Below are 23,744 nucleotides of genomic sequence, written 5' to 3'. Positions count from 1 at the left end.
GTTCTATCAGATTTCTTAGACATCAGTGACAGATCATCTTTTGGTCTTTTTGTTTTTTATGGTTTTTTGTGTGTGTAACATTTGACATTCCTTTTTCATGTAAAAATCTTTTAAAGATGCAAGTAGATATTTATAAAATTAGAGGAAATACACGAGGATTATTTCCAGCAGCAATATCTGTGACTCAGAAACCTTACTCAACACAAGTGTACTTTTCAAATATTTTATTAGAAATGAATACACACATAAAATACATGATTCCACTTGGAAACTTGTTTCCATCCGTTTAAAGAAAAGACTGCTTCCCTCTGTCCTTACTGTAGAGCAGATTTTAGAGCTACATATTAAAACGTAAGAAATCTGTACAGGCTAACAAAATCTCTCCTCCATGCTCATGTTAATTGCCATCAATTTAGTGGCAAATAAGTATGTGAATGGAGGAGAAAATGGATGTCATATTTTCTAGATATGTAAACTATAGACTTCATATTTTTATGCTGTGAAGCCACCAAAAATATTACTTTGCTTGAAAAATACATCGTGCCTGATTTCTTCACTGCCTTACACCTTTGTATAGTCATTTATACTAGTGCAAAGTGAGTACAATGTGGTTATAAAAATCAGAATAGTACAGTGTGATTGGGTGGACTAGGCCCAGAGGCCCCCTCTGCTGGAGGCCTCAGGGTCCTGTCACACCCATCCCAGGAAAGGAGACATGGAAGAGGGCCTCCAAGTGGGCTAGAGAGACTGCAGGGGGAAGCAGCCAATCAGAGAGGCTGCAGGGAGCACCCAATCAGGGGCCGGGAGGGCCATATAAAAAGGAGCTTCAGTGCCAGAGAAAGGCAGTTCCTTGCTGTACCCAGAGGAGTTCAAATGGTGCAGTATCACAGACAGCTCACTGCTGGTAGGGACCAGGGGAGCAAGGAAGAACTCCTGGCTGGCTGCTGGGCCTGAACTTAGAAGAGCCCTGAACTAAGGGTGAGACATCGGTCAAGGCTGGGGCTGCTGGGAAGTGGCCCAGGGAACTGAAAGCAGTTAGTTAAAAGGACAGGGCGGTGTGTGGCTTGGAACTGGAGTAGTGGGTGGGCCTGGATCCCCCCCTTAGGCCACTAGGTGAAGTAGCTTACAACTGGAGAGCGATAAACCCACAAAAGGAGATCTGAAAAGCTGAGAGGCCCAGCAGGAGAGTTGGAGCCAGAGTAGATCAAGAGGGTGAAACCATTGCCTCCAGGGAGGAAGTCCTGGGAGTACGGCCCAATACCAGGGCTGGGACTATTTAAAAAACTGTGGACACACCCGCTCAGAAGGGGTGCCATGCCATTATATAGGGTTTCATACCCTTTTTACAGACGTATAAATGACTATACAAGAGGTAACATAGTTAAGAATCAGGACCATTGAATCTCCTAAAAACACTTAAAAACATAAATACCTGTATTACAGTTTGAGATAAAATGTTATATTGTTAATAATCACTGTTAATAATCACAGTTGAGGCACTTGGGGGAAAAAGTTGTTCTCTGGTCATGTAAATGTCATTAGAGGTAATAAAGTTCTTTTAAATACTGCTTTGTGCTTCTTTGAAGTGGAATATAAGACATAAGGACATCATTAAAAAGGAATTTTATGTAAAGAAAGCATGCATACTGTAGAAAAGCAAGACAAATAGCTCCATACGATATAAACCTTTACCTTGAATTATAGAATACAGTAGTGCTAGACTCAAAGCAAGTATTAGCATATCTGATAGAAAAATTTGTGCTTAAAAGGATTTTGCACACTTTGTGCATGTCAGTTTGTTTGCATAAAGTTCAAGACATTTTCCAGATTTATTTTCATCTGTCATGATGTAACAAAATACAGTACTAGTATGGCAAATATTAAAATAGGAATAGAAATAACAAGCTCAGAAATCCATTATCAAGTGATCTTTAGGGCACAAGCCTGAAACCAAAGTTACAGTGTCCACTCCAATTTCTCCAGTTTTGCCCTTCCCACGTTCTGATTCAAAAATGATCTGACATAAGAAAGGAAAAGCATTAATTATTACGAGATAGCGAATGTGAACATTTAACCACTGTGAAAGAGGAAACAAAGTTATTTAACTAGATTGAGATGATGTATCAACTGAAATTTGTATTCTTATCACTATCTAGGAAAATTTACCCACTTAAATCCTTGATCTTTTTATAACTCATAATATCTGAACTAGAGCAAGATTGATTGTCCTCTATGATAATCTACAATACCAAATTGATTCTCATAATGGAATTTACTATTGTTATAGTACAAACAAAATGCTGTCTCTCTCAAAAAACCAAGAATACATTATAATAAAGCAACATGTATATATATGTTGCTGATATGATGATGTTGTGTATTCCTTTCTTTGGGGACATTACAATTGTGAGTTTGCCCTCTATTTGTATGTTTGGTTATTGAGTGCAATATTTATTTTAGATATTTCTTTGTGCTTATCTACAGGGTATTTAGGCACAGATCCTGAAAGGTATTTAGGCTCCTAACTTCTACTGAAATAGTTCCATTGAAATCAATTGAAGTTAAAAACCTAAATACCTTTCAGGATCTGGGTCTTAGTATTTTAGGGCCTGATAGAGCAAAAGGCCTAAGTGGCCACGGATGAAATTTATGTCCTCATTAAAGCCCTTTACACTTCCAAAGCTGTGTACAGGGAGCTTGGCCTAAATGTGAATCTGACTAAAGTGTCAAGAGGAAACCTTAATTAAACCTGTTGCAATTCTTGGAGCAGGTTCTGGCCCCTGCTTGGCAAAGCAGCTGAAAGTTGGCTTAACTGGCTACCTGTGGATTCTCTCTCTCTCTCTCTTTTTTTTTTTAAATAAGGGAATCCCAAGGTGGTGAGGGCTGGCAAAATGGCTTTACACCACCCATCTCCTGTCCATATTGGGACTGGTGTGTATTCCGGTGATCCACAGCTGCCAGAATAGCCCCTTGGGGATATGGGGTTTGGGCTGCTCTAACTAATTCTCAGGACCATCCCATTCCCTCACCAGCCCCAGGAACTAGGAGCTGCAAAGGAGGGATAAACTCACCTTTAAAGTCACATCCCCTTCAGTCTGGCACAGTACACTGTTTATATGGACAGAGAATCTGGCCCCTAGTGTATTTGTGTTATATGGAGGAAGCAAGTCTGTGTGTATGCAATATCAGGAGTGGAGGCCACATGTATCATGAACTTAACTAAAGGAGACAAAACTAGTAAGCATGTCAACACACACTGGATACAGGCTCTGGACTAACACTGAGGATTGTATCTGCATTTGACAGCTTTTTTTCCCCTTTCCCTGATTAAAGGGCATTCATGCAAACACCCAAAAACCCAGGGTATTTAATGATGAGGATCATTCCGCACACCCCATCAAATTATCAGGAAATGTTGCAAGCCAAACTGAAAGCTCTAATCCTTCACCACCTAGGCGATAGTTCAATCTTTAAATGTAGTTGTGGTGGAGGTAACAAACCATAATCTCTCAGTGTACATATTTATACCTACTTTTGCACTGAGACATAAATCAGAGGCCACAACTAGTTGTCATCACTAAAGATCTGATGGAACTTTCACAAAACGATAAGGTTCTTATTCTTGACATCCTGAGCAATTCAAGTAATTAAATTCTCTCTAGTTAAATTGCCCCTGAAGACAAAGTTTCAAGAGAATATTATTCTCTTTTATATCCTAGAAATTATTTGGTGGTGTTGCTAGCAAAGTATGGCTCCCATTTTCTAACTTGGAGGTGGCTTTCAGTAGTTGGTAATTGGTATACCTACAAAATGGTCTATAGAATGCGTAAAAATCAGTGAGGATGAAATGCAAGCTGTTGTGTTAGTTATTGTAATTGGTTTCTGCCTTAACTTACATTTTTAGTAGTCTCCACTCCCTGAAGCATTTCTATTTTTCCAGTCCTCCACCTTTCATCTTTTCCTCTGCTCTGCTCCCAGGCAGGAGCACTTCTGTGGCTGCCCAGGAATACTCTGAGTTTCCCCACCCTGTCTCCAGCAAGGCGATAACTGAAAATCAAACAGTAGCTCCTCTTCGGCTTGAGATCAATAAGAAGAAGTTTCAGACGGCCAACATTCTTTTTGTGTCCCACAAAGGCTGGAACTGCCATATAATATCCATCACCTTGTGAGGGGAGGAAGCAAACATCTTTATGTGTTTTGTTGCGTTTTGTGAAATATTTTTTAGTAAACTCAATAACAGTTTGCCAAAATAATAATAAGTGCAAGTTTTATCACTTAAATAACTAAAATCTAGCCTACAAAAAACAGTGTCAAATATACTAAGTAGGGAACACTCCTGCACTGCTAGAAGGATGGATTAGGTAGCCTAATCTTTCGTCTATACTTATGCCAATTCTTTGACCAAACTTGCATTTTGTTTTCTTATGTTTCAAAGGAAATAAAGGCTCAACACAGCATTTAATCTCTCTCTGCACTATTAGTCTGAAAGATCCAAAATTTGTTTTGAGTGACTCTACATATTCTCCTTAACTTTATTGATTATATTTATTATGGTAATACCTAGGATCAAACAAAATTGGAATTTGATTGTCCTAAACACTGTACAAACAGATAAATTAATAGTCTCTGTCCCAAAATGCTTACAATCTAAATTGACAAGACAGACAAAAAATAGGGAAAAGGGAGAGAACACAGGACCAAAGCAAACAGAGTGATTGATTGGGAGCAAACATCATATTAGTTCCATTGTTTTGGGGGGTGTTTTGGGATGAGGTGTTGCTGGGAGGGAATTAGCTAGATGGAAAGGCACAGGAAGGGAGAAGGGTCATGGAAGGGAAAAGGGTGAGGGGGAAAGAGGGAGGGAAGGAAGGATGAGGGTGTGAAGGCCAGGTGGAGAGAGGCTGAAGTGAAGAGACTGTGAGGGGGAGCAGAGAAGATTGCTGAACCAAATGGCCAATCAGTACAAGTAAGAGAATGTCCAGAGTGAAAATTGTGGCATGTAACAGGGAATATGTCTACATAGCAATTAAACCCCCCACAGATGGCCTGGGTCAGCTGACTTGGGCTCACGGGGCTTGGACTACAAGGCTGTAAAACTGCCATGTAGATATTTGGGCTTGGGCTGGAGCATGAGCTCAGGGACTTGTGAGGGAGGATGGTCCCAGAGCCTGGGTTCCAGCCTGAGCCCGAACAGCTACGTAGCAATTTTACAGCCTGAGTCCCCAAGTCATCTGACCCGAGTCAGCTGTGGCTGTGGCATGGGTCTTTTATTTCAGGGTAAACATAACCAGGGTGGCCTGCCCTGCCCCTTTAAGAGCCAAGAGGCCCTGGGTCTAACCAGCCCTGTTTAATTAGCCTTACCCTGCCTCAACTGAGCTAGGTGTAGGGCAGTGGTTCTTAAACCTTTACTGCAGCCTGCCCCCCTTTGGTTCTCAAAATATGTTCTCGCACCCCGTATCAAAAATCAAAATATGTTCTTGCACCCCGTATCAAAAATCAAAATATGTTCTTGCACCCCGTATCAAAAATCGTTGAAGTAGGTCAGTTCTTTAAACCTAGATATATTTTTTGTTTGTATATTACAGTAATCGTTAAAAATGTATAATGTTAATAAATACATAGGTTTGATGAAACAAAGTAGTTGTACTTAAGTGCCTGTGCTTAATTTGTGTTTTCGATGATTCACCTTCTAAAAAAAATCTGGCATGTCTCGCACCCCCAGAAAGGGCATCTCGCACCCCAGGTTAAGAACCCCTGGTGTAGGGCTTAAAAAGGGAGGAAGCTGAACAGGTAGGGACTGGCTGTGGAGGTGAACAGTTGAGCTTGGTTGTGGCTGAAGAGCCAAGCCACAGGACAGGAGCTAATTCCTGTGGTGGACCCCGGAACAAGGGGACAGGATCCAGGGAGGCAGTCCTTGGGCCAATGTTCAGTAAGAACAGGGAGCTGAAGAGGAGTCCAAAAGGGATGAGAGGCTCAAGCCTAGAGAGCGGTGAAAGATGTTGGGTAATGTTTTGTAATGTTCTTGTTTGTAGTTTTGGAGTTCTACTGAGGGGCCGGGGACAAGCCCTGGGACCTACTGCTCTGCAAAAGGAGAGTGACATTCTGTTTGATTTGGAAGGACTTTGCTGCCAGACCAGGGGAGCCAGGCAAAGGGACTTTGAAGAGGCCAGTTGAGAGAAGCCAGCTTGGGACCTATACAGTTACAGCTGCACTTGGATACCCTAGAAAGGGACTGACCTGACCGGAGGGCTGGGTCATAGAAGCCCTAGAAAGAGACAAGTCATTGCGAGAGAGAAGAGGCAACCAACAGGCAGAGACCACCAAGGGGAAAGCCCAGCAACACCATAATCTAGCCACCTTTCTGTGTACGTGGGGTTTGCTCTGGGGCAGGACCCGATAACAGGGAGCAATATGACAGCAACAGCGTGAGGTGGTCCCTGTTGCGATACCTTCTGCAATATTTTTTGTACCTCCACAAGAATATATCTAATCACTTTAGGTAATGTCTTCAGCCAGGCTTTTTGTTATCTGAATACAAGAATAGTAATCACATGTAGCACTCACGGAATGTTTTGTCATGTTTTACCAGGGTCTGGAATAATATTTGTAATATGTTATATGGTTTTGAATAGTACGCTACCATCATCTCTCTGTCAGGAGTGGAATACCCTTACTCCTGGCTAACTTAACTTGTAGTGTTTGGCAATTACGAACTGTTACCACAGTTACTTGTCTTCAACATACATGACTATAAACTTGAAATTAAGGGGAGATGTGTGGTTAAATTGCCTAGCTGTCTGTGGAAAGTCTCAGCTGACATCTCTAATACTGTACGCATTGTCTTAGACCTTGTGTCTCTTACTACTTTACTTAAATTCAGTTGTTTTGAACTAGGTTGTGGAATATCCATTGCCCCAAAATAGATTAAAACAACTCCTCCCCGCATCCAAAAACCCCTCTTTTTTCTCCCTTTTTTGTTGTTGAGTTTTCCCCTCACCAAACCTAAGACACTGATTGGAATCCCAACACCATATTACAGCCAGTTTCTTATTTTTGGAATAGAAACTCATAGGTGTCAACTCCATGGGTGCTCTGGGGCTGGAGCACCAATGGGAAAAAAATAGTGCTCAGCACCTACCAGCCACCTGCCGATCAGCTGTTTGGCAGACCCCACCGAGCAGCTCCTCCCCTTCCCCCCCAGTGCCTCCTGCCCGCCGCCAGTCAGCTCTTTGGCAGTGAGCGGGAGGCACAGGAGCAGGGCGTGTTCAGGGGAGGAAGTAGGGCCAGAAAGAGGCAGGGCGGGGCCTCAGGGGAAGGGTGCAGTGGGAGCAGGAAGAGGCAGACCAAAGGTGGGACCTTGGGGGAAGAGGCAGAATGGGGGTGGGGCCTTGGGGCAGAGCAGGGGGTGGAGCACCCCCAGGGAAAGCTGAAAGTTGGTGCTTGTGTAGAAACGATCAAATTAAGTCTTAGCAACAGTATATATTTTAAATACCATTATCTCTATCAGCAGGATTCCAGTCAAAGTCATCGTCAGTATCTTGTTTCCAGTTACAAATCCCGTGACTAAAGGTGCAATCAACTGAAAAATTTGAAAAAAATTTTAGAAAAAAGAGAAAAAAGGCAATACCCTGTATTATGATGTGACTCTGTTATGAAGTTATGTTTGAATAGTTAATAAAAAGAAGTATCCAAAATCTGCATTCCAATAGCAGTGACCTAGATTAAACCCCACAAAGGTATAGCATTTAGAATCAATACAGCAATTCCTACCTTAGCTCTTAATATCATCTGTGGTGATTGGTTACTGCAAGAGTCTCCCACCTGCACATGATTTCATGCTGTTTTTTGTTCACTGGCAGCCTGCTGGTTTCCTGGTGCAGTTTAAAATGTTGGTTTTGAGCTGGAAAGCCTTGAACGACCTGGGACCTGCCATTTTGAGAAACTGCCTCTCTCGTTATATGATATTGCTGCAGTTTTAATCAGCTCCTTCCATTTAAAAGAGAGGCATGACATCCTCTGTGAGGGGCCCTCGAGTTTGTAACTCACTCCTCACACAACACTTGGTTTGAAATAGCGTTAACTTTTAGGGCATACTAAAAAGACCATATTGTTTGGTGCACAACGTAGACTCTCTAATTCTGTATTTGTAATTTGTACAAATTAGAAGAAATGAAATAAATACTGCACTGTACAATGCAGTAAAAAAGCACAATGGGTGAGATTCAGAAGGGTGTATCAGCCATTCTTCAGTTTCCTAGCTTTTGTGGTTTTAAACCAAACCATTCCAATTCTTTTAATGTACTTTATTGTGGGGCTAAGAGAGAGGATTCAGAAGGCATTATCTCTGGTGCCTATCATTACTGTAAATGCCACTTTGGGCTGAAATGTTGTTTGTTATTTTTAAGATTTGGTTAAATGTCACTGGGTCATTTTTCACTCAAATCCTGCCCTTGAAAGTCATTCCAACTTCAACTAGCCCTAAATTCTCATCCCACTGCCCAGCCTAAGTAACTACATTAAGTTCTCAATAGCTCCACAGGAGACCTTTCCGCCAGCTACACTGCAAGGCCTGTGGCAGCGTTGAGTATGTAGTAACCCCCCTGAACTCCCTCTAGCCCACCACATGGGTTTGGGCTTTCTCCACACCTCTCAGCATCAGGCCCTTAAATATCTTCAATTTCCTGACATTCCCAGGGTGCCCCAAATCATGTTTGTAATTGATAGTTGGTTTCACCTTCCCCAGGAGTGCTGAACAGGTGAAAATCAGGTGGTCAAATCACACATGGTCAGTTTACTACACATACAGAGTGGGTCCTGTTGATCCTCGGTCCCTCCCATCTTTTTCTATGTTCTGCCTAGTGCAAAGTCGCAGTGCCATGCATTATAATTCCCAGCAACTACTGGTGTTCTCTGCAGCCACAAGCTTGGTGTGAAATAGGAGAGGAAGGGGAAAAAAAGGGTGCCACGAAAACACACACTGCACAGGAAAATAAATACTGTAGCAAAGAATAATAATTTACCTTCCTGCTCTGGTTTTGATACTGGAACTTTTCTCTGTGCCAGGACAGGACCAAAGGCAGCTGCTTCTTTAACTTTAGGAACTAATACAAAAAAAAACTCGTCAGTGCCAAATAATTTACAGGGAGCAGAGAATTAAACTGTTTCAGCATATCAGTTGCCATCATATAGGTTTCATGATGTAATATGTTTACCAGCAACACTACCAAACCCACACACCTAGCCACCAGTTAGAAAGCAACTTTGAACTTTAAAAAACCCCAAACTTTTAATGTTGACCAAGCTATCAAATGAACTGCGCTTCAACTGCCAACTACCAGCACCTCATATTTTATCCTGGAGCCGAAAGAGCAACAGAGTCAAGTATCCATGAACATGCTGTTTTTTTTGATGTAATGATCAGACCCCTCTTGCCGCAATGTTTAGCCCCATGATTAAAGCACATAAGCTGTGGGATACAGCAAAGTCAATGACATCATGATTTGGCAGCAAACTGAAAACAGTAGCCATAGAAAACTCAAGATGTTAAAAATTTCACAAAAGCCATAAGACCATTATAGGTTCAGTTGTGCTTCGAATGCGCAACCTGCATTAGGGTCAGTGGCAAGTGCACTGCCAAAGTAGGAACTCTAGGAGGCATTGTATCTACAGAGGCACCACCTGTGTGCTCCCCTCCAAACCTGACCAGCTCCGCTGGCTAGTGCAGAGGGAAAGGAGGGCCATACCCCTGCCTTCTCCTTGTCTTCTTTGTGATGTCTGGAATCAATGAGCAGGTTTACAGCAGCACTGGAGATAGGCGATGTGTTCTGTTATCCATATCAATGTTGTTCCACACACTGTCCAACAGGGGGTGCTCAAACAACAAGTCACAGTGCTTTCCTCAGCATCAGCCCAACAGATGGAGCCAAACTCCCTTCAACTTGCATGATCTACACTGCTCTGGGGAACTGGAAAACTGAGATTGTTTTCAACTGATTATCAGCCTGATGTAAGTATTTTTGACCATTTGAGATACAGTCTGCCCTTGTTTTGCACTATTTTAAGTGATTAGTAGAAGAGGAGCAGTGCTATTGTAGAAGACAGGTGGCGTGGAGGCCTCTACATAGAAACAGTACAACTACTCACAAATGGCATGATAGAGAATTCAACTTCCAGTGATGGAGGCTATAATAATGCATACAGGATGACATTAAGTGTTTGAATGTACCACTTTAAGGGGAAAAAACCCTTGAATTATTGCTTATTAACAGTGTTGGCCGGACAGTTCTCTAGGCAGGAGTCCACTAGTCATCCACAGAACACATGCAGCGTAGTGAGGAGAATTTCAGGTTTCCTTCACACTGCCAGATAACAGGAGGTACAGAAATTATAAAATTGCTTATCTGTGCCTCAGGATTATATTGTTCACCTACACTGCAATGTTTTAAAAACTATTTCTTTCCCATGCATGAACATGACATATAGTTTAGATCTAGGTTTGATCCAAATATGTACTACTAATCTAGAGCCTGTTTCAGCAAAACACTTAAGCATGTGCTTGAGTCCCACTGAAATTGAGATAAACCACCTGCTTAAATGAATGGAGCCCCTAGTGCCTTAACCATCTTCTGAATCTGTCTCTTACTGCCAAAGTGACAAAAAGATTTTCCTGTACCTAAGTCTGTTTGAGGTTTGTGACAGCTGTTACTAAAAGAACCAATCCCACAATCCTGTGCACCCATCAGAAAACACACACACACACACACTCACACACACACATATACAAATAGGCCCTAAAGGCAGTTATAGAGGTGCTGAACTGAGCAGAGAAAAGAGACCTTTGAAATGCTATGTGAACTTTGATGGATTGCTAAGAGCTTGTCTTCTCTTGTTGCACTTGCAGCCTCCCATTGCTTAAATCACTTGGATAATGATCTTACCTCAGGCTAAGACTTTATTTATTTATTTATTTATTTATGTCTGTTTCTTTACTTAGGAACAAGTACATAGAGACTAGGTGTAAGGCCTGCAAAAACATTTTACTGTCATTCCACATATCTGGGCCCACCATTAGCAAAAGGAGCTGAGATTCTAAGAATGCTTGCCAAACTGAAAAAGCAACTTCAGTATGACCTGTTCTGGGAAGAGCGAAGTGATTTTACTAAAGACAGGAGGTACCAGAATAATTTGTTTATTGAATTACAATACGCGTTCACTTTGGAGACATGCATGCAAGTGTATGCAAAGTGTGCTGCAAATGCCCCAGGTGAAGATTGTCTTGTAAATACAGTATAACAAGGAGGCAAACTTTGTGTCTGAGTCTATTTTTTGTTTTCAATGTCAAGTGTTACACTCAGGCTCTTATTCTCCAACTATCAGGTGCCTTCAGGGAATTACAAAAAAGTTTGTGACCTTCAGACATATCAGAGCATGTAAAAAGGAGAAGGACAAAAAACTGCTTGCAAAACTTTTATACAAATACAAAACTTCTGCTGACTTACATGGCTACAGTTATGTCAGGATAATTTATCCTTTACCCAGTCAGGGTAGGTAGCTGTCTCTGGAACCAGAAGAGAAACTGTCATGTTCTGCATATACCCAAAGAAAGGCACATTCTTTCTGAAGTGCCCAGCATAGCCATTGCTTTTTAGAGTCTTTGCAGACCTCAGGTTAGGTGTTCAATGTTGTTATCATCCATGACATTTTTTTAAATACAGCACCAATCTTGAGTTCTGTTCTAACAGGACACCATGGCATTTCACAGATGACAGTATTAGTACATGAAGGACTTGGAGTTAAGGAGAATTGTGATTTCTGCACAATGGAACCAACAATCAGCAGCACCAAGACTTAGGCTAGCTGGAGAATTGTATTTGATCAAAAATAGTAGGAATGACGTAATGCAACACTGGAACAACTCAGGAAAACCGCATTCACGGAAAACACTTTTTTAGCCACTGTTTCAGATAGTGAGAAAACAGGGTAGCCAAAAAGGGAGATGAAACATATTGCCATTATAAAAAGGCCTGTACAAAGTGCCACCAAGGGAATTTAGGAATACTGTATGTGGTCAAGCAAATATCAAAAGTCTATCTGAAGAAAATGCTGGGGTTCAGTGCTTAGTGGCACTGTTGCATATTATAGCGCAAAAGAAGTAGCTTTGAGAGCCATCTTGTAAGCCATTTCTTGAGGCAGTGGATTTCTGAATAGTTGTGTCAGTGGAGGTGACAGGGTGGCCCTCTAGAGAGCTGATGACTGTGCTAGCTCACTTTGAGTTCATCCGTCATTCCTATTGCAGCAGGGCCTTGGCACAAACCTTAGAGGCAGCTTGGCTAGACACTTAAGGGTCAATGATCTAACGACAACAAAAGCAGTGGGGAATTTTCAGGACCCCAACTGGAAAAGCATAGGTTGGACCAAGCTACAGCATGAAAAAGCCAAAAGTAAAAATAAAAAAAATAAATAGACAAAAAGAGATAGTTCGCTAGATAGGATGCTATCCAGAAACAGTACAACAGTACGGACAAGTGAGTCATTACAGAGCAAAAGGCACTTATCCAAAACAAAGAGAAGTTTTCCCTCACCTGCACTTGGTTTCACCTCTTTGCATAAGCAACTACTGTACATAAACTTATTTGTAGTACATTTTGTACTCACAGAAGTGTCATTTTGTTTTAAAAATATGGTTTGGTTTATAGTTTGAAGGTAGTTCTCTATTTTTCCTCCAGAAATGCAGAGGCTATCCTTCAAGTTTTAGTTTCCACCTGCCTCTGCGCATACACTTAAATATGATTATATTTCTTATATCTCATGTATGGTATCACAATGACCTCTTAATGAGGCAGCCATCCTGGAAGAACAACTGCATGGCAGAACAGAAACATTGCCATTTTTTTAAGGAAGCTGTAAGGAATGTAGTTTCTTTTATTATTATTATTAATAGTAGTAGTAGTCGTCATATCATAACACCTAGGAGCCCCATCATCGACCAGGACCCCATTGTACAAGGCTCTGTACAAACACAGAAAAAAAAAGATGGTTTTTCCTTGCAGTTACAGCTGTTCGTGCCTTTTTCAGGGAATGGTGAAAGCATTCTCAGTTCTGAACAGGTAAGCAATCAGTAGTTGATCATGTGTCAATGTTGGGGTTAGTGTAATTATAAAATGAACATACAAAACTTTCATCTAGTTGTAATTACGCACATTTCTAAATAATCTGACACTATAATACAGGGACATCTTACAAAATATTTGAGCATAAGCTTTCGTGAGCTAGAGCTCACTTCATCGGATGCATTCAGTGGAAAATACAGTGGGGAGATTTATATACATAGAGAACATGAAACAATGGATGTTACCATACACGCTGTAACAAGAGTGATCACTTAAGGTGAGCTATTACCAGCAGAAGAGCAGGGGAGGGGGCAGGGGGTTGGAGTACAGGAGGGGATGAGGGGTGCAGGCTCTGGGAGGAAGTTTGGGTGTGTGAGGGGGCTCTGGGAGTATTTGCACTCGTAATGGGCCAATTATCAAAGAAGAATAAAACTAGCAGCAAACATTCTGCTTAGCTGAGATGTTTCACTTGTGATTCGGAATATAATAATGTAGAACCTGTGCAAATACCTTATTCAGTGTACAGGATGGACAGTGCTCCTTTAACAGGCTGCTATTCAAAATTCTGTTTTCCCCTCATTGTTCAATGTGTGGCCCATGCCACAGTATCCAAATCCTGCTCTGAAGGGTTTCAGGTCCCAGAAAATGAGGGACAGACAGTCAATCAGTGACCATCTGTGAAAAGTTTGTTTTAAGTGATTTGTCTAGCATCACATAGGAACTCTGAAGCGGAGGCAGGGATAGAATTCAATTCTCCTGGGCAGCATTCAGCTCCCTTATCTATCAGTCCATCCTTTCTCTTCCTCAGTCGCGACACACCTTCCAACATCTTCAACAAATGAAGCAGGGGCCCTTCAGACAACAGCCTCTCTACTGATTCATCCCCAGAGCAGGTCTATATTGTGCATATTGTGGCACATGGGCAGAAACACAGTCACTGCAAAATCATATCACAGGCAGGGCCGTTCCTAGGGGGCTGTGGGGCCCAGGACATAGGCGTTGAGTTTCTAATCTCCCGGGGGGTGCTCCCCTCTGGCTCTGCCCAGGCCCCGCCCCACTCCAGCCCTTCCCCCAGGGCCTTACCCCCGCCCTGCTTCTTCCCATCCCACCCCGCCTCTTCTCCACCCAGTTCCACCCCCTCCTCCGAGCACGCTGCGCCCTTGCTCCTCTCCCCTCCCCTCCCCTCCCCCCAATGCCTCTTGACACCACAAAACATCTGATACGTGGCAGGCGGTGGGTGCTGAGAGGGAGGGGGAGGTGCTGATTGGCGGGGTCCGCCGGTGGGCAGGAGGCACTAGGGGGAGGTTCTGGTAGGGAGGCTGCCGGTGGCTGCCGCTCACCTCCTCACCCACCCCCCCGCCCACTGCTCTCCTCCTCACCATCCGCCTGCCTGCTTCCTCACCCTCCTCCTGCCTGCCACCATACCTCCCCGCCTGCCTCCTCATGATTTTATTGAAGCGTGGGGCCCCCCAAAGCACGGGCCACCCCGATTTGCTGTACCCAAGGGACAGATCTGCCTACAGGGTTTGGGGGCAGTGGAGTAGGGCTTTTGTGAATCCTGATTCTGAGCTTTAAACACCTGAAGACACAGTTAGGTGCCTAAATTCTTTTGTGAATCAAACCCTTAGGCTCCTAAGTCCCATTAACTTTCACTAAGACTTATGTTCCCAAGTCCCTTAGGAACTATTGAAAAATTTAACCTTACTCTGTAAGATTTTTGATTGTTTATTTGAGGAAATTAGGAAATTACTTGCTGGCATTCCCAAATTAAATGGAATTCTGTCTTCAAGGGATGCAGAAAAAAACCCTGAATAATCTATGTACCAGTTAATGGCACAGGAACACCAAGCAATCTCAGGAAATGACATTCATCACGATGGGTTTGTCAGTGGAATGACACTGAAAAGGTGAAAAGCTGGAGTAATGTAGTAGTGAGTCAGGCTCAATAATCCTGTATTTGATGCATAATATATGATTTTTGAAAATATATATATGCAGAATTTTTCAATTTGATCTTTTATTTAAACAGAATACCATTTTTAGTTTTGACTGCAGCCTATTCTGTTAGTGTTTTTACACTGAGATCAAATAGACTGTGGCTTTGACTGTGTATTTTGTACAGTAGATGGAGGAATCACTTATGTTAAATACACACTGGGAGTTAAACCAAGAACAAACACGAGAGCAAATTATGACCAGAAATATACAACCAAACATGAGCAAAAGAAAATGTTTCCTTGTGTTTGTATTAGAATTTGTTAGGAAAACACATGACAATTACATTTTTTTTCTTATGAATCAGTCCTTGGCAGCACATTTTTATCAAATTAAATGATACTAGGTGAAGTGTCTGTCCAATAAGCCAGGCAGATAACAATCTGATACAAACCATGAGGTAACATGCAACTTCAAAAGATCTTAATAGTGCCTGAAAAGAACATTAAGGCTTTGAGAGAAAACAATAGAAGCAAGGAAATTGCATATTTAAAGCAGAAATGTATCCTATTCCTTAAACATATATGGCAAAACAGGAGGAAGTTAAGAACATGTTCTGTGGTGCCAAGGTACTGGAGCTAATTAAACTCCACCTCAAAAGAAGAGCAGTGCTTACATATGCCCATGTAGAGCTGGGTGAAAATTTTCAGCTGAAACTTCCCCCCTCTCCCTGAAAATATGTAGATTTGTGTTGATTTTAGCAAATTATTTTTGCTGAAATGAACCCCCCCCCCATTGGAAGTGTTGAAACAAGAAACATTTTGATTTCTCAGGCTAGATTTACAAGGGGATTTAGGTGCCAGTCACAAAACTGAGCAGGAGGAAGAGGAGGACAAGCAGCCAGAAGATGGGCCATTAAGAAATAGGAAAGGTTGTGAAATACATTTCTGATACAACAAAAGACTTTTCCCTTTTTTTTTGTAGAAATATACAAAACTAAATTTTGATCCCTATTAAGGCGGGGGGGGGGGGGAACCCTAGTGTATGTGTGTACTAAAGCATATGGTACAGCCACTAGGAGCTTCTTAAAGATTGTCACCATACTGAATCCCTCTCCCATAAAGAGTAACTATTTTTGGTAATATAGGATCATGCCTTCCCCAAAGTTTTTCCTAAGTTGACTTATCAACAGCACATATAATGAGAAAAATAAAGATATGTATTTATACAGTATGCATATCTAAGCGAACTGTGTGTTCCTAAGCATCCAGCAATACCATAACAATTAAAGTGATTTCATAGTCCAAGGTTCAAGCAAATAAGGCCCTAAATCAAGACTGGAATTTGTTATAACAAAGTAGGTGAAATATGGTATTTGGACTTTATACAGGAATGGAAATACAATTAATATGTATACCCTGAATTGAAAGAAAGGCTGTTTGAATGCCACAAAGGGTAAAATACCTGAAGTCCTGTTTATAGTAGGGATCAAATCAGAAAGCCATAACCCCCTTCCAGCCCCCCTCCCCCCCCAGTCAGGCTCTGGATTGAGGCTTATTGCATAGTACTCTTCCCACACACAGAAAGATGCCAATTTGGTTACCAGTACTCTTTGGCACAACAAAAATTCCTCTGCAATATTCAGTATCTAAATACCTTAAATTATTAATGGAAAAGTCCAGCCAATTAGGCTAGAACTGGAATGGCACACTGTACAAACACAAGCCCTGATTGTGCCGTAAGGTGTATGTGGACAGAGCCCAGCACCTGTGCAGAGTCTAGAGAAGCTGTGCATTCAAGTGAACGGAACTCTGTGCTGGGGTCCACCCGGCTGCATCGCCTGCCAGGTTCAATTAAGTGAATGTCGCGCACTCAAAAACAATACAGAAATGTGAAAAGTGAGCAGAACAAATTCATCCCATTACTATTCTGAATCTTGAGCATGGTGTGTAAAATAAAATTAATGGGCACTTTAAAAAAAAAGTACCAAATATGCAGCTGCTGGCATGATATGAAAAGTCTGGTGATGGGAGAAGGATAAAAATTATTAATAATACATTAATTAATATATAACACTTATATAATGCTTTTCATCAGTCGATCACAAAGAGCTTTACAAATGAGGTCAATATTATTAGCCTCATTTTGCAGATGAAGAAACTGAGGCACAAATAGATGATGGCACTTAGGAGCCAAAATCCCTTTTGAAAATGATATTTAGGCTCCTAAATCTTAAGCATTGCAACCCTGAGTGTAGCAATGCCTAAATACCTTCAAATAACTGGGTCCAAGTGGCATAGTCTGGAACAGAACCCAGGTCTGCTGAGCCCCAGTTCAGTGCTCTGTCCACTAGGAAACACTACATTCCCAGATGATCTAATAGTTCATTTCCATTTCTAATTTCTAGTATTCGGTTATAATTACGTAAATCATTACTCAACCATTTGTTATAAAAATTCAGCAACTTTTTTAATAACAGAAGGAATAACATACTTCAAGAAATTATACGAGATACCTAAACTAATCAGGTGGATGAAATAATATGTTATTCTTACCTTCTCTGAAAGATATCTTATTTTAGACACTCATGATCATTACTGTAGTTAGCCTGTTCTCAACAGCATCTTATGTAGATATCTTTCTTGAAGGAATTCATACTGAATAAACTTCTTTCTAAAAATATGTAGCCGATAGGAAAAGGCCAAAAATTACTAAGGGATATTGCCCCTCAGCTGGAATGTATACTATATTATCTTATTTAACAACCTGTTATTTGAACTTCAAAGCCAGGCAACTGGATGTGTTCATGTATGTACTGTATATCTCGCAGTACTAAATGTTAGCTCTATTGATTCAGGGACTGAATTTCATTCTGTTTCCTAAACAGCTTTGCTGACAAGCATTCCTAAACTGTGATATCTCGCTAAAATTGAATAACTATGTTACCCTAATTTCAACCACACTAGTTAGAGGTTTATTCCCCCCTAGATTCTCCATGGCCTTCCATTTAGGCCAAGGAACAGGCCTGCATATGTGGTTGAGCTATTCCTGAAGCTTGTGCAAATCATGGAAAAGTTTTTCATTCACATTCATCAAGATGTGCACTGCAGAGTCAAAAGGGCTAGGAGACTTGATCTGAATGAGTTTCTTCTACTCCACTGCACCTTTCCCCAGGGCTTAGTGAGTCAAAAAAACCCACATCACCATAGCCTAAAATTTATACATATAAAATCTATTCAGCTCTACAGGGACGACCAGTGATATCACCCAGCATATTGCCCTCCCAAAAATACTTGAATACTGATATTTCTTCTTCATTCCTGTGTGATTGGAAGGAAAGGGTTTTGCTCCTGAAGAAATCAGATCCTTGGCAAATCACTCCTTTGCGATAAAACACCCCACTGATATATTTTGGTCGGTCAACCTTCAAAAATCCTTCCTAATCTATCCCTGCCCAGCTGAATACGACATGAATGTTGGTCATTTCCTCAAAGGTGCAAAGGAAGCAGTGTAATATGAGGCTATGCTAGTCCCACTCTGGGCTTGTGTTCACTAGAAAGCTGCATCGAATTAGAACACAATCTTAAGAAAAGTCCGAGCCTATTTGGGGTTCCCTAGAACCAAATGACAGGATGTTGAACATGACTCATTCCTCTCTACACTGACTGCAAAGTTATGGTCAACACAACTCCTGAAAGTCATGTTCTGACGGTGTAATTTTCTAGTGGAAGCATGCGTGAGGCAGCCTGTTCAAGTGATTAGAGCATGAGACTACCACTCAGGAGTCCTGGAGTTCTATCGTTTATCCAGTGAGAGTAGAGACAAATCACTTAATCGCTATGTGCCTCAGTTTCTCCACCTTTGTAAAGTATTTTGAGATCCTAAATTGATATATGCTGTAAGAGCTCAGTATTATTAATATGTGCTGGAATGGAAGGCATTGAACAAAAGCCAAATTTCAGACTTCCCGTTGGCTCTGCTGCACAATCTTGTGTAATATTTGGATTTTATCCTCTGACTGAGCTGAAATATCCTCCAATTATCACTGAGCCTTGAAAAAGGTAATTTTAGGAGAGTAGTGCCTTCGGCAAGCAGACTAGTATTCTCAAATGTATTCCATGTTAATAAACATATTTGTACTTGGGTTTATTGCTACTGCCATAAAAGACTTTTTGTTCTGGCAGCAGCAAACATAACCTTTTCCTTAAAAAAAAGCACTGATATTATTTGAAAGGGTTTCTTTGACACAAGAAAGGTTTCTTTGATTCTTTGCAGTTCTGGTGCTGGCTAAACTGAATATGTCTTTATAAATAATACTATGGGACATAAATGTATCATTTTAATCAGTTTAGGAGGTCACTGATAAGTTATTATGTCCCTATGCTTGGGAAGAGAGAACATTTCCTGGATAAGTTAAGAGCAAGGCATGACTTTTATAATATCTATTTAGTTAGCCATCAGCCTGAAGAATCTGAGCTAGAGATATTATTACAAATATTATTTAAAAGTGCATTTAAAAGTTCCTTCAACAAAGAAGATGACTTTTCAGTTGAAGAACAGGGAGGAACACTTGTTTTCCGAGGAAGTAACTAAACTGAAATGCTTTGAGGGCTTCCTGAGGAAATATATGTACATCTTCCTGATGTCCGACTAATGTTAGAAATTCCCATCCAAGCACTACCAATGTTTTCACCTGTATTCTTCTGCTAAATTTTCACATTCAAATTAAAAATCTGAGAAACTCTGTGATGTATAGCTAGTGACTTTTATATGACATGAACAACAATGATTCATATTGAATAAGCGTTGATATATGAAACACAAAGACACAAAACTCCGTTTTTCTTTTCTGTATGATGCCTACTCACCATCTAGGATATCATGGAAACTAACTTAAATTTAGAACTTCTTCTTTAATAAAGCAGCACAATTTGCCAGGGGCTTTTGCAGAGAGGATGAGGGAAAGCTATTAAGCTGCGTTCCTTTGTTACTTTGTTGCTTTGGCTGGGCTAGGTCTTAGTTACAGTTGGAAGTTCCGGACTCTCTGATTATCTTGAAAAGGAATTATACTAGATAGCTTTGTGAAACAGCAATGCTCAAGAAGTGTATCAATAAAACAGCATTTCTCCAAGTGAACTCACTTTCTCATTATCTCTCTCTCCTCCACTCCTCGCCTTTGTCTCTCTCACTTTTAAGACACCCTCTATTTAAGTTTATCTATTTTTCTTAGGTGTTCTCAGAACACCCATCAGTGTAGAATGTAGATGCCAATGTGCAACTAGTGTCACTAAAGCATATTATTAATGCCATTGATTTATGTCTCCACTAATGGATCTGTTTTTAAACACCTAATTGTCTGATACCCTATAAAGGAGATTCAAAATTTTTAATCTTTAGACTATGTACCTGTTTACTTTTCCTCCTTTGCCGGTAAATGCATGTAAAAGTGTATGATATATATATAACATTTGACTGTAATCTTGTTAATATTTATATGTACTTTTACATAAAAATCAGTACAGATTTATTCACATAAATAAGAAATGATGGTAACACTTACTAAAAACATCTCCTCTAAGGCTTTGTTCATGGCCAATCTGGTTCTTAAGGTCCTCTTGTTCTTCCTCCTGTTCTTCCTCTACAGCATCTTCAGTCTCTTTCTCCTCTTCATCATAGGTCCCTCCAATGTAAACACCATCTTCGTAGTCAAAGGATGGCAAGTGAACCTTAGAAGCTGGTGTAATGGCTGGTTCTGGGATCACATTCTTGATCTCTTCATGTTTTTTCACACTGCTCTTGTGTGCAAGAAGTTTCTTGATTGTGTCCTTGATGGGTCCAGGGATTCTTGTGACTTCCTTCACTAAATTTTCCGGGATAACTAGAACCAACAATGAAATGTAAAAGATACACTTGAAGTAACTGGGCCACCCCAAAATCGTAGTGCTTTTAAACAGATAACACACGATCCATTGCAATTTTCAAAGAAACTATACGGCCAAATTCGCTGTTGTCATATGCAGGTGGAACATAGAGCTGAACCTGCATAAGATACATGAACAGTGAACTTGTCCCATAGTACATACAACCTTTCCCTACTGTTTGATTACATTTCAGTGAAAACTTTCTAGGCTTATCTGCTGCAATTTAAAAAGCAATACTCAGTAGTGATGGGTGAACATCGAAAAGTTCAGTTCAAATGGGCACCCAGAAGTTCAGGAGTTTAGCTTTTGCAGGAGTTGCCTAGAAGTCTTACACAAATATTCTGTCTCCAGAGATTTCCAATATGTCTGCTGCCAGCTGGCCACAAAATGCCACAAGAACATCCAGTTTTGTGGTATTTTGGAACTTTTGCCGTTGTCCAGAATACAAAAACTACAGAATCTGCTGGAAATGAAAAACCATGGGTGCGTATGTGTTTGTGAGAGAAAATATTAACCAAGCTTTTTCAAACCTGAAAAAAAGAGGGAATGGGCTTTGAATTCAGGGTGGTTTTGTCCAACCCTGCTACATAGTAGAGTATAATTAAGCCAAATATCATTTATACCTAGACAGAAAACTACAAAGAAAATCACTGGAAAAATTCCTAAGGGATGCTTTTAAATTTAAGCAGCAGCCCCATTTTTTATGCAATGTTTTCCTTGTCAATGTTTTGACCTCCAAACTTAAATTTATTTCTTAATTTTTGTTTTTACATTCCTCTCTCCTGTCCCCATGAACCCCAAACTGTGTTGGAATTGCACAAGTGGGGGGCAGCTTCCTTAAAAGCTCTCTGCTGCATTTCCAGGGGAAGGAGCAGCCAGGATTGCTATCACACCATGGTGGGTTGAAAGAGAAGGCCATATATTTTCCTTTTTTGAGTGATGACACAGGTGAGGAGCAGGGTTATGGTAGAGGGGGAGATTGGGGCAAGTTTTGTGTCTCTGGGTCTGGGGGTGGAGTGGGTTGGTTATGTAGAGCTGAGATTTTGTTCAGAGTGCTTTTGTTTGGCTGTCTTTCTCCGCCTGTACAGATAGTGGGGATTACTTTTCTCTGCACTTTACACTAGTTCATACCCTTTATTCCAACCTTGGTGATGGGGGATTGGGCTCTGATGGACTAGCTGACATCCCTCCTATGTAGGTGTTCACTGAGCAGAGGACCTTTCACCTTTCTCCTTACTAAGGAAAGCTTTAGATGTTATATCTCAGAATAGGTATCAGAGGGTGGGCCTCATCTTCTGTTATTGTTAAATGAAAGATTGGTTCTATCTAAAATACTTATATGCCCCTATTACTGTAGCATCTGAGAGCCTCACAAGCTTTAATGTATTTAACCTCACAACACCCCTGTGAGGTCAAGCAGTGCTATTATTCCCATTTTACAGATAGGGAACTGAGGCACAGAAAGACTAAATGGCTTTTCTAACATCACAGAGGAAGCCTAGTGGAACAGGGAATTGAACCCAAGACTCCTAAATCCTAGGCTAGAGCTCTAATCACCAGGCTACCCTTCTTGGTTGATAATAAAATACTGGCCATCCATGATTTGACAATGGATGAAATGCTGACTTTACACATATGGCAGAGATGTGGTGGGATGACAACACAGAACCAACTTTGGCTAACTGATACCAGATCTAGGGTATGAACTCAAGGGAATAATTAAGGAGATGCTGTGGCTCAATGGTTTACATCTGACCAAAAGCTCAGAAAAGCCACTGCCCCAAAACTACACCTGATAGCACTTCTCCGTGTGATATGCAAGTCCCGGGAAAGAGATGGGAACATATCTGGTGATATAGATCACTCACTGCTGCTGCAGAAGTTCCCGTACAAGCTGAGGAAGTTCCTACTTGTGGCATCAGAGGCACTGAGGGAGACAGTGCCCAAGGAGTTTTAAAATCCACACAGATAACAAGTCTTCTAATTCAGCTCAGGACTTCATGGCTGCCATGACAATACTAGGATGATCCCATGTCACTGTATGCTCCACTCACACTTCTGGCCACACTCTGAATCTGTTTGGGTTAGGAACACACATTGACATGCTTCTGCTGGTTTGAGTTCTAAACCCATCTCTCCTGTTGGGGTGGAGGAATTTGCATTCATGGTCTGCCCCTAGAGGTTAATGAGACCTGGGCATTCCAGAGCGTTCTAGAGGAGAAGACTTTCTTGCCCACAGAACACTCTCAGTAGGTTAGCAGAACTTTATTACAGTCTTTGAAGACATTGAAGGGAGGGGTGATGGGGGATGAAGTTTCTTATAGGAATTTGAAGGGTAGGGAGAAATGGATATTTTCCCCCTTTGTTTTCTGCTGCCTAGTGGTTGTATATCTGGGGAGGGGTATGCTGTTGTTTTGGATTTATAATGATTTTTGAATTGCATTTTTAATTGATGGCAAGGATATCTAGAATATGGGATAGGTTCTCTTTTCTGTGTGTTTCTTTAAATAGTAGCAGCAGAAAAAACCCCCAGCTATTACAAATAAAATAATTAAATGTGTAACTTGGAGAGTATGGGAAAAGGTACAGAGATCACATCAGCTCCCGTTTAACACATTGCTATTAGTTTGAATTTGTCCCTTTTTCTTTAAACCAAAAGTGGCTACATTTTTTTTTTCAATGACTTGTCCCACATGGACAAAAGCACTTTCTCTGGGAGGTACTTAGTGATGTATTCAGGTTTTATGAGACTGCAGCTGCAAGTATAAAGCAAACCAGT

General features: G+C 41.1%; 1 protein-coding gene across 3 annotated transcripts in view; it reads right to left on the bottom strand.

The window, feature by feature from the left end:
• Nucleotides 1-209: 209 nt before the first annotated feature.
• The window catches only part of EGFL6 (EGF like domain multiple 6), a 71,344-nt gene continuing 47,809 nt past the window's right edge, over nt 210-23,744 (bottom strand). For all 3 annotated transcript variants that reach the window (XM_084616874.1, XM_084616875.1, XM_084616876.1), the window contains 5 exons: nt 20,605-20,922; nt 9,021-9,101; nt 7,493-7,579; nt 3,897-4,162; nt 210-2,017 (listed from right to left, as the gene is read on the bottom strand). In XM_084616874.1, the coding sequence (XP_084473000.1) occupies nt 1,907-2,017; nt 3,897-4,162; nt 7,493-7,579; nt 9,021-9,101; nt 20,605-20,922 (863 nt within the window). In that variant the 3' untranslated portion in view covers nt 210-1,906. The remainder of the gene's footprint in view (nt 2,018-3,896; nt 4,163-7,492; nt 7,580-9,020; nt 9,102-20,604; nt 20,923-23,744) is intronic.

This window comes from Lepidochelys olivacea (genome assembly GCF_965140295.1).
Source record: "Lepidochelys olivacea isolate rLepOli2 genome assembly, chromosome: 1".
Taxonomy (NCBI): domain Eukaryota; kingdom Metazoa; phylum Chordata; order Testudines; family Cheloniidae; genus Lepidochelys; species Lepidochelys olivacea.
Note: the sequence above shows the minus strand (reverse complement) of the source record. Positions and strands in the feature narration are given on the sequence as shown.